At 43.7% G+C, this 17,168-nt stretch overlaps 1 protein-coding gene across 1 annotated transcript; it reads right to left on the bottom strand.

The window, feature by feature from the left end:
• Positions 1-558: 558 nt before the first annotated feature.
• Positions 559-16,978, bottom strand: PPIF (peptidylprolyl isomerase F). The gene is made up of 6 exons (XM_074958677.1): positions 16,811-16,978; positions 13,034-13,064; positions 10,980-11,068; positions 7,003-7,099; positions 4,922-4,997; positions 559-2,756 (listed from the first exon to the last, which is right to left on the bottom strand). The coding sequence occupies exons 1-6, from the start codon at positions 16,976-16,978 to the stop codon at positions 2,621-2,623; spliced, it is 597 nt and encodes a 198-aa protein (XP_074814778.1). The 3' UTR covers positions 559-2,620.
• Between the last annotated feature and the right edge of the window lie 190 nt (positions 16,979-17,168).

Raw genomic sequence — 17,168 nt, 5'->3', positions numbered from 1 at the left:
CTCTTCAGAGGTTAATATGCAACTTCTGGCATAGATACCAACACCAGGGCTGGAGCTACAGATTCCAACTTTCCAGTGTGCTACAGGGTGCTCACTGCTCAACCCCTGGCTCTGCCCCAGGTCCCACTCCACCCCTTCCCCAAGGCTCCCACCCCTTCCCCGGAGTCTGCTGCACACCACAAAACAGCTGATCGCAGCAGGCGGGAGGCGCAGGGATGGAGGGTTAGGTGCTAATCGGCAGTGCAGCTGTCAGGTGGGAGACACTGGGGGCGGGGGGGAAGCGGGCTGAGGGGAAGCTGACGTGTTATTGTTGCTCTTTGGCAATGCACACTGGCTCCTTCTCAGGCGCAGGTTGGCCACCCTTGATATAGACCATATGACAAGGGGGAATTTCAGAGAATAGCGCAGCTCGAGTGAAACACAACCAATGCTGTGATATTTCAGCTGTTCACATGCCAGTTTTAAATCAGTGGGCAACATTAAACTCACATAAGAAACAGACTTCTTTTTTAACCAAAAAATGTATTTAATGATTTTCCACACACAAATGAAGAGAACATAAAATATTTTATATCAACATTCAACATTAGCTAAAATATTTTTTAAATATTTCAAAAGAAATCAATAGTGGAACTATAATAAAAAGCGGTTCAGTCCTATTTTCTGTGATATTATACTTGAAATTCCATCACACACATACACAAATGTATGTAATCTTCAATTAGCTAAAAAGACATCCATCTAGTGCAAGATGCATTTTAAACTTGCATACTGTTGTTCTATATGATGGACATTAACTCACACTTGGAAAGAGCCTTCACATTTTATTTTTATTTCCTGAATAATTACTGTACCAGCCACCAAGACACTTCCTCCACCACTTATATATAAATATATATATTTAGCAGCTTAAGTGACTCTAGAAATGTCATTGTAAGGTTTTATTACCATTATTTCTCAATGCTTCCCTATCAGATGCACACAGTTTACGAGTGAAAAGATGTATTTTCTAACTGCCAGCCCTGAAAACTCTTGATGGACTCCCATCAGTCCATCTGGATTCCTTCCCTCTCACTGAAGTAACCAATTTTAAATTAGTAATTCTGTTGATGCACCAGAAGAAATGGAATCCAGCTAATCCCCAAGATAAGTTGGCTCTGACAGGCTAACAGAAACAAAAAGCAGTAAAACTTATTTGTCATTTGGGATAGCATTCTGAATACACACAGAAAACGGATCTGCTGCTATTTTTACCTAGTCAGGTTTCAGAGTAGAGCTGCACTGCCGGTTAGTTAGCAGTTGCACTACAAAGAAGGTCACTTGATCAGTTCTGGTTATCTCTTGACTCTATCAAGTAAATGACTGGAGCTGTGGTAGCATGCCCACCAACTCAGTTTAATATAACTGAAAGCAAAAAGTTAATTTGATCAATTAATTTAGATACAAGATACTTTGTGGGTACGTCTACACTACCTGCCGGACTGGCAGGTAGTGATCGATCCCCGATCACTCTGCCGTCGACTCCTGTACTCCACCGTGGCAAGAGGCGGAAGCGGAGTCGACAGGGGAGCGGGGGCAGTCAACCGTGAGGACGCGAGGTAAGTCGACCTAAGATACGTTGACTTCAGCTATGCTATTCTCATAGCTGAAGTTGCGTATCTCAGGTCGATCCCCCCTCCCAGTGTAGACCAAGCCTTAGTCTTAGTTTTCCCCCTTTGTTAAAGAATTAGCAATGGTCCAAGACAATAGAAATCCATGGATTTAAGTTGCATTGTAAGTTTTGTCATCTTTTGCAGAAAGAAGATTCTAGCCCTTCTGGTTGCAGAGATAGCCTTGAGAGCATTAACTAATTTGCTTTATCAGTACAACTTCAAGTCCGCAACCAGACGGGAATGAAACATAGTACCAAAGGAAATGCAGCATTCTTTATTTCATCTTAATGAAGCATTTTAACCCCAATTACAAAAGTTTAAATGCAACATCCTTAATTACTTCACTGTTGATCCTACTGCCTGAAACATCCAGCTAATGAATTTATCCACTGAACCTGGATGGATTTTTGTCAAACACTAACTTTACATTCATTTGAAATAGAGAAGGGTGCAAACTCTGACTAGCCAAGTCGACAACAGGATAATCTTTCAAATATTCTGATAAGGCTCACAATGTTCTTTGTAATTTATGACAAAATTAATATTCATATTGCTGCCCAATACAGTGTTGAATGACTGCACTTCAGCTTGCAGGATACTATGGGGTTCTCGGTCAAGCTTGGCCTGACAGCCTCTATTTTGATAGTTCAGTTTAACACGCTAATACATATTTTAAGAATATTCTCATTGTTGTGAGTAAATAATATTATACAACAATGTAAAAGTAGAGCCAAGTTAGATAGAAAATGTGGACTCTCTAGACCCTACCCACAATAAAATGGAGATTTTTAACTAAAATTCCTCACATTTCTACTGTCCCTGATCATAGCATCTTCAATGAATTATCTTGAACAGACAAATATATTTTCACATCAGCAATTAACAACCCTAAAAGTGAAATCAGACATGCTTCTTCCTCATTTTTCTTTGTCACAGCACCTAAGTTCTCCTGAGTTACAGGCAGTGGGTTACGACAGCTGACCACAGTCAGTAATGACAATCTTTTTGGATGTCTTTCCATTCTTGGAACCAAAGCTCTCGATTTTTTTCACAACTTCCATTCCTTCCTTTACGTGGCCAAACACAACATGTTTTCCATCTAGCCTGTGATATGAATAATAAATAAGTATAAGTAAAAGCAATATTAAACTAAATACACACTGAAAGTAAGGGGGATGCTGAATATGAATGAATATTCAGACTAGCTGATGACATTCTGATCAACTCTACTTACTGAAAAAGTAAAAATACAATACAGCTTTAGGACCTGATCCTACAGGCCCTTCCTCACATGAATAAACGTTAGCAGGATAATGGCCTTATCTTGCGTAGTGCCCATTACTTAAGAACGTAAAGCGTTTCAGGTTGCAAGCCTTAAGTAACAATAGCAGAAGGAGATGGAGATAGAAGGGAAGTGGTATAGTTGGGGAGGGAGGGCAAGGGGAACGTCTTAAATATGGGAGCAAAATGTACTGACATGATGAGGCAGAGAGCTACAGAAAAGGTATTCCAAATGACAGGAGCAGTAGAGAGAGAGATGTGAATAGCAAAGGCTGTTCTAAGTGGGGCTAATCCAAAGCTCACTGAAGTCAATATAAGTCTCTCGAGTACAATTGCATCTGGGTCAGGCCTTTCGGGACTGTAAGGCAGCATGGTGTCTAGTGAAGCAACCTGACCTGGGAGACTGGAAGCCCCAGGATTGACCAAATCACTTAACCTTTCTATCTCCACTTGTCAGTAAGCATTCTACACATCCTGGGGCTACAGTGAGAATTTGTTCGTAGAATCTTTTTGCATGGAGGGGAGGGGAAAGCATACATTGCATTCATTACTGTCCTGCAGTTTTGTAGGAGGTCTCAATACACTTACAAGATTGTTGTAATTGGGGGGAAGAGGAGGAGGAACGGGGAGGAAGAGATGCATGAATCTTCAGCTAACCCAAGGTTTTATATTTTTCTAACTCACATAATGCTTAGTGAAGTAGTCCCAGTGTCCAGACTCACTTGTAATTTCTTTAGAAGTTAAAAAAAGTAAACTTTTTAAACATGCAAGGGAGAGCAGTCCTCCACCCATGTTCATCCTATTAACTTATGTTTAGAGCTTCTGGCTCAAACAGATTATTTCCTAGGAAGTGATGGAGAAATTTAAAGTCACAACTCACAGGGCAAATATTTGGTTAAGGCTGACTCCTTTTTCTTAATTTCCACTCCTGACCTATGGCTTCACCCTGCGCTACCAATGCTAATCAACTTTGGACTTGGAAGAAGCAAAGGCTTGTTCCAGCAATGATGAAGGTATTACTGAAGTATGCTGGGAACAGCAAGAGGTACATTACTGCATCCAAAGAAAATGAGAATAAAAATAAAAGTGATGCCTTCATTTTATAATAGGAAAATGAAACCACTTATTGGATCCATTCAAATGCACAGCGCAACATCAACTGTTTGATTTATCTCCCTTATGTCCTCATTTCCTCCAACCTCCCCAAATCATAGAAGATTACGGTTGGAAGAGACCTCAGGAGGTCATCTAGCCCAACCCCTGCTCAAAGCAGGACAAACACCAACTAAATCATCCCAGCCAGGGCTTTGTCAAGCTGGGCCTTAAAAACCTCGATGGATGGAGATTCCACCACCTCCCTAGGTAACCCATTTCAGTGCTTCACCACCCTCCTAGTGAAATAGTGTTTTCTAATACCCAACCTAGACCTCCTGCACCGCAACTTGAGACCCTGCTTCTTGTTCTGTCATCAGCCGCCGCTGAGAACAGCCGAGCTCCATCCTCTTTGGAACCCCCCTTCAGGTAGTTGAAGACTGCTATCAGACCCTTCACTCTTCTCTTCTGCAGACTAAATAAGCCCAGTTCTCTCAGCCTCTCCTCCTAAGTCATGTGCTCCAGCCCCCTAATCATTTTCATTGCTCTCCACTGGACTCTCTCCAAATTGTCCACATCCTTTCTGTAGTGGGGGGGCCCAAAACTGGACGCAATACTCCAGATGTGGCCTCACCGGTGCCCAATAAAGGGGAATAATCACTTCCCTCGATCTGCTGGCAATGCTCCTACTAATGCAGCCCAATAGGCCATTAGCCTTCCTGGCAACAAGGGCACACTGCTGACTCAAATCCAGCTTTTCATCCACTGTAATCCCCAGGTCCTTTTCTGCAGAACTTCAAGACTTGTAATGACAAAGGAATTAATGTAGATACATTTTTAAAAACTGCAGAGCCATGGGGTAAGTGTTACCATATGTATTTCTACGGAAAACTTACCAGTCAGTTTTGGCAGTGCAAATGAAGAACTGAGACCCATTTGTATTGGGTCCTGCATTGGCCATTGAGAGTATACCTGCAAAAACATGAACATATTAGCGATGTATTCATCTGAAAAATGTGCTGTAGAGAAAATGCACTTTTCCTTTGCATACATAAGGCTAGTAGAGATGCGGAATAGGGCGGAAGGCATGTTGCTTCAACGTGGCTGCTCACGTCCCACCCTTTCTTTCTCCTGTCCTCTCTCCTCCAGCAATGGTAGTATTGGGATAGTTCATCTGCCATTGGGACCAGTGATGAGCTGCCAAAATCTTAACAACTGGTTCCCTCCTCACCCCACAAGGGGGTCGTGGCCCACCCCCTGGGACTCCTGCCCCATCCAACCCCCCACATTCCTTGACACCCCTCCCAACCTTGCCCCATCCACCCCCCTCCCCTGTCCCCTGACCGCCCCCGGAACCAGGCAGGAGGGTCTCGTGGGCTACCGTAGTGGGTGCCCACCGTGCCCCGGCCTTAAGAGCCAGAGGGACCTGCCGGGGGGCGAGGTGGGGAGTCCCGGCGGTGCTTACCTGGGGCAGCTCCCGGCAAGCATCCGTCAGGTCCCTCTGGCTCCTAAGTGCGGAGTAGCATAGCTGGGGAGGATCAGGGGGAGCGGCTGCTCCCAACATTGATCACATCAAAAGTGGCACCTTAGGCGCAGACTCCATGGGTGCTCTGGGGTTGGAGCAGCCACGGGGAAAATTTGGCGGGTGCCCCACCGGCAGCTCCCTGCCCGGCCCCAGCACACCTACACTCCACCTCCTCCTCTGAATGTGCCACCCCACTCTGCTTCTCCACACCCCTGGCTTCCCGCAAATCAGCTGTTTGTGTAGGAAGCCTGGGAGGGCTGAGAAGCAGGCAGCGGCTTCGCGCTCAGGCCCAGGGAGGCGGAGGCGAGCTGGGGCAGGGAGCGGTTCCCCTGCGTGTCCCGCCCCCCCCCAAGGTTACCTGCTGCGGTGCGGGCGGCCCTCCTTGTGCCCCCCCACCCCAGCTCACTTCCGCTCTGCCTCCTTGGGCCTAAGCACGAAGCAGCTGCTTGCGTCTCAGCCCTCCCAGGCTTCCCGTGCGAACAGCTGATTCGCGGGAAACTGGGGGGGGGGGGGGAGGGGACGGAGAACCAGAATGGGGTGGAGCATAACTCAGGGGCAGAAGTGGAGCAGAGGTAGCTGGGGGCGGGGAGGGGAGCTGCTGGTGGGTGCTCTGCACCCACCAAATTTTCCCCATGGGTGCTCCAGCCCCAGAGCACCTACGGAGTCAGCGCCTAAGGTGCCACTTTTGGCCGGTTGTTAAATTTAGAAGCCCTTTTAGAACTGGCTCCAGCTCACCACTGATTGGGACCCTGGAGGTGGCTCCTACCTTGTAATGTCTATTGTGGCTTGCATGGTAAAATAGGGAAAACCAACTGACTTGGTCCCCATGATAAATGGAAGTGTCTGATATGTTAGAATTACATAGACATTTCCTAAGTATATGTTCCTAGATGACTGGGTTCTTCCCCCTCACCCCTGCATCCACCTGCTCTTTTGACTATAGTTGGTTATAATTGGTCTGTTGGTATAACCGATCTTTTGGCTAAAAGCTTTTGTGCTCCCTTCCACACCATCTAGCTGGTGGACAGCCAACACCATGGTGACCAGTCAGATAGAGTGAAATGAAGTGGTCATGGGTCTGAGTAAAAATTCAAGTCAGGAGATTCAGGAAACAGAAAATGTAGCCAAATTCCATTCCATTACAAAAAGTTGTTCCACGTTTGGGACAGTTTGTAAACATAAAATAGAACAAACATGTTAGGCTATGATAATTTGCATAGCATCCACTTAAAGCAAACTGCAATAGGTGTGATGATCTGACTGTCACCCATCATAGGCTGTCTACATGATGTGTATACTAGCACAGCTGAACTAGTAACACCTCAATGGACCTTTTTGTAATGATCAAGTACCTCACCCACCTCAAATATGTGCTCCTTAAAATGACATTTTCTACAGGTACCAATCATTACAAATTACTCAGCAGAAGGGAAGAGGAATAAGTTTATTTACCAGGTCCAACATGCTTAAGTATGAAATTTTCATCTGGAAATCGACTGCCATAAATGGATTTTCCTCCTGTGCCATTGTGGTTGGTAAAGTCCCCAGCCTGAAACATAAGTGGTTTTTAACTTTACTAATGTACAGGTTGCATTTTATACTAAAACAGGTGCTATTAAAAATATACACACTGTTGTAATTAATTTACATGGAATATACGGGCCCAAAGGAGTTAATATGACCCTGTCACCATCCAACATTAAACAACATTAAGCAAGGTTCAGGCTTTGGTATACAGAGACTTCAGCCTGCTTAGTACTACAGCAAACACATGATTAAAAATTTTAAACCTTTTCTTAAAGATATAGAAATGAAGGAAAAACAATTAATACTTTATATTTCAAATGCGTTAAGTTGAACTTTCATTTTAACATCGTGTTCCCTTTAGCTGTAGAGAGTCCTTAAATGGAAAAAACCCAAAGCCATCGTTCAACAGTCTTTTAGATAGTATTAAAGATGGAAATAACTTCTCTTTTTCCCCAAAAAAGACAGTTAATTAAGATAGGCTGGTGCTGTTTTTGTTAAAATCCCAATCCTGATTCCTAGAAGACAAAATAAGACAAATACACACAAGACGGGAGAGAAAAGAATAGCAAAGATACAAAACACAGCTTCTATCTTGGGTCAATGTTTACTTGCCACCTCACTGCTGGAAAAACAAATACATGGCACTTGGTCTTATTAGCCACTCTGAGACCTGGGAAACTCATACCAGCATCGACCCTTATTAGACAGAAGGCAAAAGGAGAGGGTTAGGAAAGAGAAGAAATAAAGTGGGGAAGAAAAAGGACACGTGGGTGGGAGTGGGGATCGGTGGGAAAGTCTCACATCCTAGTTAGCCAGAGCCACTGAAGGTGACTATGTCATCTGGGTCCCCCTCTCTCTGGCCTGGTCAGGTCAGGATTAGGATGATGAAGGCTCAACAGTGATGTGGTGGATCCCAGGGTACCAGGAAATGATGGGGGTGACAGCAAGGATCATATACCTTGCTCCTGTCCTGTCTGCCCATTTCTCAGTCTGCAGTTGTCAGACAGCTTCTTCTGATAATTTTCCCAGAAAGTCTTCTCATCATTTGTTATAGGTTCTTGTAATAATTTTATAAACTTTCACTCACTTTTTCCAGTTGAGCTCACAATTAGGATAACTTTGCAGGAAAGGTCCCCAATGGATACTTTATTCACCACTTCAATACAGAGGTACTGAAGACTCACCTGGTGATTATGCAGTACTGGCAGACTTCCTACCCTCAATGGAAGAGATTCCGATACTGTGGGAGTCTTAATCCAAACATTTTGATTTTGTAGTTTTAAATTTGGAAAGAAGATCTGATTCTAGTCACACTCAGAGCTGAATGGGAGTTTTCGCAGAGGCAGCAGGATCATGCCCCCGATAGTTTTTCTTTTACAGGACAAAAATTGTTAGGCAATTAATCCTAATTCATAGGATCACCTGATGTGTCGTATGTCCGACCTGTTTTATCTGCCTTGTAACTACCATAGGCTGAACGTTCCTCGGGACACAGACAGAGTTCTTATGTATGTACAGTGCCAAGCACACTGCTGCAAACGAAAGCTAATCCTTGCAAACAGAATGTTAGGGACAATTAGGAAAGGGATAGAATATAAGACAGAAAATACCATAATGCCACTATATAAATCCATGGTGCGCCAACTGTATCCAGTACTTCAAAACCCATCTCAAAAAGGATACGGTAGAACTGGACAAGGGTCAGAGAAGGGCAAAGGTGATCACAGGTATGGAACAGCTTCCATATGAGCAGAGACTTAAAAAGATTAGAGCACTTCATTTTAGAAGAGGGATGACATGATGGGGTCTATAAAATTATGAAAAGTGTGGAAAAAATGAATAGAGAAGTGTTATTTACCAGGGGTTACTTGATAAAATTAAAAGTTGGCAGGTTTAATACACGTAAGAGGAGGTAATTTTTTACACAACAACTAACCCATAGAACTCGTTGCCACAGGATGTTGTGATGGCCATAAGTATAACTGGATTCAAAAAAGGACTGGAAAAGTCCATGGAGAAATAGGTCCATCAATTGCTATTAGCCAAGATGGTCAGATGCCACTCCATGCTCGGGGTAGGTCTAAAACTTCTGACTACCAGAAGCCGGGGAGTGGAAGACAAGGGTGTATCACTTTATAATTGCTCTGCATATCTCCCCAAAAGCTCTGGCCCAGGACACTATTGGAGATACAATACTGGGCAAGACGGACCATAGTCTAACCCAGTATGGCAGCTCTTATGTTCTTTGGAATCATAAGATATTGTGTATGACATTCACATTTTCAAGATTGCCTTGAGCTGCCCAAAGTTGTGCTTTACATAATAGTGTGGCAATTCTTGTGTAATCCCAGAAGCATGCTTTATGTGCTGTGTGTCATCAAGAGGCATCTGAATTGCAAAGTAAAGTACATGACAACCTTTAATTAGGTGTATTCGTCAGGCTGCATCACACTAACATTGCACCTCCTACAAGTGGAATGGCTTTCACTATTTCCACCAGCTTTAGAATGTTAAAAGAAAAATTGTCCTAGAATTATTATATGGTCCTTGAAGCATATAGTAGCAGTTACACATCTGCAAATACAGAGCACTTTACAAACACTAACTCATCATCTTAACACTTCTGAGAGACAGGCAACTAATTTTGGATAGAACTATGTAAGTTAGTGGTGGAGCAGCAATCAATATTTTCAAGTTCCTGACCCCCAGATCATAGTCTAGACCTTGCTTCTTTTCCACCACCACCAAAAGATCCAACGCGTATTTTCAAAATAAAGTCAGTCTACTGCAGCATATTTGTCCGCTTTCCCTTATCAAAAGTAGGACAACATGAGAACATTTGATTTTTGGTATTTTTTAAATTTTAAATGCAGTTTTTTGCTCAAGATGCAAGTGCCTCCAAGGTTATTGATTAAAAACAGCATTTACATGTTTATAAAGCCTTTCACCTCAAATAAATCACAAAGCCATTCAAAAACTCTATAAATACGCTACTGTTGAAATGCAGCCTTCACTGGGGTGAGAGAAAGCAACCAATTATCATGCAGTCCAGTACACTGCAGCAATTGGGGGTGGGGGGGAATTGTGTCCAATGGAACACACTCCTTCTGTCATGCAGAGCATCATGGAATGTTAATACAGCATCCACACAAAACAGGTAGGCTATTAATTTCTCTTCCAAAGTGTATATACACTTTATTTTAAACAGGATCACTGTCATGTTTGTGTATTATTTATAGCAGTTTAGAACGCTTCAGTCTTCAAATTAGAAGTAATTGCCACATTCAGAATCTCTTAAGACACCAAGTATTCTTTTGGTGAGTCAGCCTATTTACTTGGAAAACACAGTGAGTATTCTTTTTTTCCCAGGTGAGGAGCTCATATGAAATCTCCGATTGTTTTCTTTTAAATGCCTGTATATCAACAGCAAACATAATATAGCTTAACAAGATGTTGTCAGCAAAGAAAGATTGGGTACATTGTTCTCTTATGTGCTACATTGCACTGATTATAATTCTACACACAGACTGTTTTCCTTACCAACAGCCATTTTACTGAGCACGCCACTTGTTAAAATACATCACTACACAAAAGCACAGCTCCCAAAGTCAGGATTTCTAAAAGCAGTCTGGAGTGGCATTTGCATTTACTTGTACAAACTGATATGCTACACAACAGCCATAGCAACAGGATCAGAAATGCAAGGCACATTGTCATATCTTCCTTCTGCTGTTAAGAGGTTACAACAGCAAAACTATTTAAAAGTCAGTGTTAAACTTGTGTTCTAATATTGTACAAATAAAAATCATTCTTAAATCAGATATCAGAATTCAGTATAATAGATCCGCCATAATATGTTTCCCAAAATAAAAGTTTGGTGAAAATACTGAAGGTTACATTACCTGGCACATAAATAAAGGAATCACTCTGTGAAAGGTGGATCCTTTATACCCGAAACCCTTTTCACCGGTACAAAGAGCTCTGAAATTTTCTGGTAAAACAAAAACATATATGAACTACTACCATGTAACATCATTATACAGTACCCTACAACCAAATTAAAATAAATGGCAGGTAATTTAGGTCCCACATCAGTTTTTTTTAAAAAAAGTTTAAAGCACATTCTTTAAAAAAAGTTTAGTCTCCAACAGTGATATAAAGTCCTATTAATTGTTTTTAATTCTTCTATTGTGCATGCTTGAGAGCTTTGTATTAGTGAAAGGTACTAATAAGAGAGCCCCAAAGACAGAGTTTGTTTACCCCCACTACCGTGCAGTATTATAGGTAGCCACAATGCAACGTTTGTCATTTCACTTGCATTCTTTTAGCCTAGTCTACGTTACAGTTAAGTTCCATCTAAGCTGCCTATTAAGCCCCATGGTCAGGGGAGAGGCACCTCTCCCGCTCCCAGCCTAGGTGCTGCTGCGGGTGGAGAGAAATCTGTGGGGAGTCCTCTCTCCCTGCCCACCATAGCCCCCAGGCAAGCCTGCACCCCAAACCCCTCATCCCTGGCTCCACCCCAGAGCCTGCACCCCCAGCCAAAGCCCTCAACCCCCCATGCCCCAGCCCTGAGCCCCTCATCCGTGGCCCCACCGCAGATCCCTCACCTCCCCAGCACACCCCAATCCTTTGCCCCAGCCCTGAGCACCCCTCCCACACTACAAACCCCTCGGCCCCACCCCCACCACATGAATTTTGTTATGTGCACCAATATGGAGGGGTTGCCTCACACCTCCTCCACATTGGTGCACATAACAAAATTCATTCCACTTATGCGTGGGAAAAATTAGAGGGAACACTGCACTACAGTTAGGTCGACATAAAGCAGCTTCCTTCGACCAAACTCTGCAAGGGCCTGCACTAAAACATAGCTCCCACCAATGTAACCCACCAACTACAGTGACTTAACTCCACCTCCGTGAGTGATGTTGCGCTGAGGACTACATAGTTAGGTCAATGCAGTGTCAGCACAGACACTGTGTTGTTTACATTGACTATTGTTGCCTTTCAGAAGCCATCCCACAATGCCCCACACTGACAGTTAAATCAGTGCAAGGGGTCCTGGTGAGGACACACACTTCTGACACAAGGAGAGTAGTTTGGACATGCAAAAGCAATTCAATCACTGTGGTGGCTGTACATCAAAATTAGGTTGACTTAATTTTGTAGTATAGATTTGCCCTTAATCTCAGTTTGAAATAACACCTCTAGGAGTGAGATTTCAGTCTCCATGCCTTTTAAACCTTTGCTCTTGCTTCATTTGTGAAAGCGGTATTTTTCCCATGGACACTTGTCTACTAGGAATGAGACCAAGACAACCAACTCAGACTCATAGACTAAGGTTAGAAGGGACCATCATGATCATCCAGTCTGACCTCCTACACACTGCAGGCCACAGACCCTCATCCAGTCCTGTAACAGACCTATAACCTCTGGCTGAGTTACTCAAGTCCTCAAATCATGCTTTAAAGTCTTCAAGTTCACTTGGGTCAACGAAGAGCCCTCAAAGAAAAACTTTTGATCACTAACAGGGTAGGAGGATTAAAACCATCTTAGAGGTGAAAGGGAGAAAATCTATGTCCCATTACCAATCTCCCAAACCACACTGTCCCCACTCCACAATTCCTCCAATTTGCTGTTGCTTTGGATTTCAGTGAAAGAAGTGTATCTTTTATATTTGTTAAACATTTTTGTCCAGCGTCGGTAACCAAAACACATAACTTTCATGCACAGGCAAGGTAGTGAACTCAACTTTGTCAGGAAAAAAATTAGAAAAATTGGTGACAAAACATAATGAATATTGTCCTATTTTTCAATCAACTATTGAGCTAGTTAAAGTTTTTGTGAAGCTTTAATTTTGAATGAAATTGGAGGGGAAAATGCAATCCCCCCCCCCGCCCCATCTAATCTAAATCTTAAAATCACAAAGTATGAAACTTTCAAGACACTTTCTTACCAGCGGTCTTTGGAACCACATCAGCTTTTAGCTGTGAAAGAGAGAGAAAAAGAGAGCACAAAAAGTGAGCTTTTACATAACAAAATACACACATGAAAAAAGTTAAAAAGATACCTACATTGGTTTCATGAACTAAGCCAATCCAAAGGGGGGGGGAAGACCTGTACTAAGGATGACCTTGTATATAAAATAAGCAACCCCATGTCCTAAACAACCATTTTAACATAGCCTAATAGTTTAATGTGGTTTGTCTGTAATTAAAGACCACCTCTTTGAAGCAACTCTTTCTTGTTGGGCCTCTGGTCTGTCACTTAAGACTGACTGTAGTTGTATTTAAGAACTAAAATTAACAATACAACATGAGATTCAGGAAGAATTTGAAATTTGACTGGAAAGACTCAGGATCATTGACCAAAAGTATTTTGGACTATCGTTGCAATTAAATTACTTCCAGCAAAGACTAATCTTTGAAGCCTGCTTAAAAATAGTTATATTACGGAAACTGAGGTAGCAGGAACAGAAAGAAGAGCGTACATTGCACACCTAAAATTGATTCCCAAAGTCACACAGTGTCAAATTATTAAGTCTTCATTTCTGAAGATTTCACAGGAAGTTACTTTTGTAGACCCTACAAATCTCTTCATAACAGCCAGCGTGGATTTTTTAGACTAGTGACCATCTGCAAAAAAGTGTACATGATTGTTCTCAGGTACATATTGCCCCTCAATCAACTTAGACCACAAATTAGAGCAGAGAGATATCCTTGTGAAGATGCAGGCATTGCCAGATCCACGAAGGGAGTGTATCGGATCTGTAAGTGCCATGGCAGTTATCTTGGCTGACATACTGAACTGGGAGCCTTTAGAGCTAAAAGCATGACCAAAGCTCTCTAGCTGGGGCTTTAACAGACTCATATCCTATGCAGTTCAGCACAGAGGGGGACCCTGTAATATGATCTCAACAGTTACTCACAAGGATAACACTATTGCCGCACAAGTACAGTCACTGGAAGACCATGCAACCATGAACATGCTACAGCCAAGCATGTTGCCTTCCTCCTGTTGCCCTAACATTCAGTCACAAGAAGGTGTGACCTTTATAATCCCATTAATTTTATAGGAATGATTTTATGATACCAAAGAGAAGACTATCTGGTAATGAACTCCTTGCACAATGGTATTTTTACCAGAAGTCCCTCAAACAGTTCAAGACAACGTGAAGACTATTTGGTTTTGGTTAGTTTTCACAGCAATACTTTCAACAAAGGTTTTGGCCGCATGAAACCCTTCTCAGAGCACATTTGAGCCTTCATGTGCTACATCAAAAGAGTCCTAAGGATGGGTGGGCAAGAAAGAAGCTGTGATGAACTTTCTATCAATATCAATCAGAATGGAACATGACAGTCTTTCTTGTCTTCATATTCTGAAACAAACATTTCAGTCCTTCTCCTACACAGTGTGTTCACAAACAGGTACTAAAGATACAAGGGACATATCGCTATTATAGATTCAGCATTTGTCATGACTATCACAGGAGTAATACATGGCATGATTTTTCTGTTTCTGTTTTTCTGTTTCTATAATGGCAAAGATTTTTCAGTATTTGAATCATTATGAACTAGCAAGCAACCAGTTGGGTGGTTGAGTGGATGTGAAAGACAGCAGCTGCACAAACTTGTGGAGAGTGATCCTGCAGGAACCTAATGGAAAGCATAGGAACTGGGACAAAACCTCCAGGAAACAAGATAAGGAACCAGAATGGAGAACTCTGTCCCCTTAGCCAGAGTACAAAACAAACAAAATAAAGGAAAACAGGCAACCCTAAAACTTTATGGAAGTATTTTTAACAAATAAAGAAACTGAAAACTCAGAAGCCTAGGATAAAGAAAGAGACATTAGCTACATACCCAAAAGTCTCAAGTGTGTTTACATAAGCTATACTGAGGATTGCAGCTAGAAAGGTAGTTTTGGACAACTGAAATAGAGTTTCCAAAATAATCAACACCAGAAACACTTTGCTTATTTTACGCAATTTAAGCATAATTTTCTAGAGACATTTTGTTTTTAATCAATTTAAAAATTCAGAGTTTTTCTTCAAAGCATTTTAGTCCAAACTTGCCTCTTAGTTCAAAGATTAACAGTTGAAGCAAACCAGTATTACTCATTTCTCTCCATCTCTGAATGCATTATTTAACTTCTCAACAGAAAAGTGAGAAAGCAAAAACAGATGGATCATTTTCTGTGTGTATTACAAACACGTACTCATTCCCAGGACCTTTCATAATTGTCCATCTCCCCACAATTTCTATGACTCTTTTACAGGTATTTTTCATACTTCACCTTAACAAAGCTCTTTAGCTGTAAGAAGACAACCACCACATATATTGCTAGAAGCCTAGCACTGAAAAGTTCTCAACTGCCCCATCCGGAAGTTAAATAATAATAGCCACATACAGGAAGTGGGCTGTTTCACTTTCATAACGATTTTGGGAGGAGTAGGAGAGGATCCAAAGTCTGTGGAAGTTACTAAAACTGTACAGCTTGAATTTCAGTAGTTTGAGTGATTCTACAAAGGAGAATTTTACAGTCTTAACTACTCCATTGTATCAGTATTTATGTACTTTCATAGCTGAGTTCCTGAAGACAAAGTAACAGTTCTTTGAGTGCTCAATATGTACCCAACCAACACCAGCTGAGGGTTTTGCTGTTTGAGTTTGGCTATGGAGTGTACACTTGCAATCCCCTACTCAGTAACATTTCCTGTTCATTACATTTTGCTGCTCTCCCTTGGTAAATGACAGTTCTGCTCATGTGGTAAAGTCTGCTCCTCTGCCAGTCCTGACCTTGCCTGTGTCACTTTCAAAACCAGGCATTCATTTCCTCTAGGACAGGACTTTTTTCCGCCGCATCATCAATTTAGAGTAAATCAACATACAAATAAGTCTGGATACCCAGCTTTGTCTGAGCCACTTTATACACTAAACATGAAACCAATTCCTCCTAGAGTTCCTTCTGGCGCTGCCTAAAAAAGGCATTCAGCAGCGGGAAAGGGGACTGGAGGGGACATATTATATTGAAAGGATGCATGGTCTAGCAATTAAGGCACAGGACTGGGAGTCAGGATATCTGGGATGCATTCCCAGCTCTGGCCGGACTTACTGTGTGACCTTGGTAGGTGCAAAGTAAATAATAAGAACTCAGTCTGCCAGTGATCTCTAAAGGGCAGTGATGGGGACTGTCCTGTTGCATAATTTGATACTCGACAATGTCCCTACCACACACTCTCCTTGTGCGTGCGAGACACAGGCCTGGAGATTTCAAAGGCGATCGGGAAGAGTTTTTAGATGGCTATTTATAAGGCAAATATTCCTGTAGCAGCTCGGTACGATCCAGGTGGTTCAGATCTAGAGCAAGCACTATTTCCAGATAACAATCCTCACTGAATCCCGATTGCCAAAGGGCTTTCCACAGCTGCCCCCGTCCCCCTTCTGAGCTCCTTGGCCAGGCGCAGCGAGGGGGGCGCGCTCAGGGAGCAGCCGGGACTCGCCCAAGGTCACACCGCCAGCCAGTGGCAAAGCCAGGAACCACCCCTCCCCCCCGCGGCTTCCCAGGCTGCTTCGGCCACCATCACCCCGAGCCGGGGTCTCCCTCACCCTGCGCACCGCCCCAGCCCGCTGCCGGAGCCTGGCTCGGGGCTGGGGGCTGCTCCGGCTGACCCCCAGCCTGGGGCCAGCAGAGCCTCGCCGGCCGGGAACAGGGGACCCCAGGGGGCGGCTACCTCCAACACGACGCGCCCCAGGGGCTGGTTGTCGGCTCCCACGTCCAGGTAGACTAGCGGGTTGGGCGGGCTGGCGCTGCTGCAGCCCCGGCTCCGGGCGGCGCGCGGGCAGGCGAGCCGCGGCGGGCGCAGCAGGAGCAGGCGGCGGGCGGAGCTCAGCGCTGACATGCTGGCGCGGCGGAGCAGTGCGCACGCGGCCGGCTCTCTGCGCTGCGAAAGGGGGCGGGCGGGGCCGCAAAACACTGCGGGGCCGCCGCCGCTGCGGCGCTTTTTATGGCCTCCGCCGGGAGCCTCCGCAGCGCCCCTAGAGGCGGAAAGCGCCGGGAGGCGGCGGCCAGGTGAGAGGGCCCGGGCCAGG

The sequence above is a fragment of the Natator depressus genome, chromosome 7 (assembly GCF_965152275.1).
Source record: "Natator depressus isolate rNatDep1 chromosome 7, rNatDep2.hap1, whole genome shotgun sequence".
Classification (NCBI taxonomy): domain Eukaryota; kingdom Metazoa; phylum Chordata; order Testudines; family Cheloniidae; genus Natator; species Natator depressus.
The sequence above is the reverse complement of the archived record's forward strand: the minus strand, read 5'-3'. Positions and strand labels throughout refer to the sequence as shown.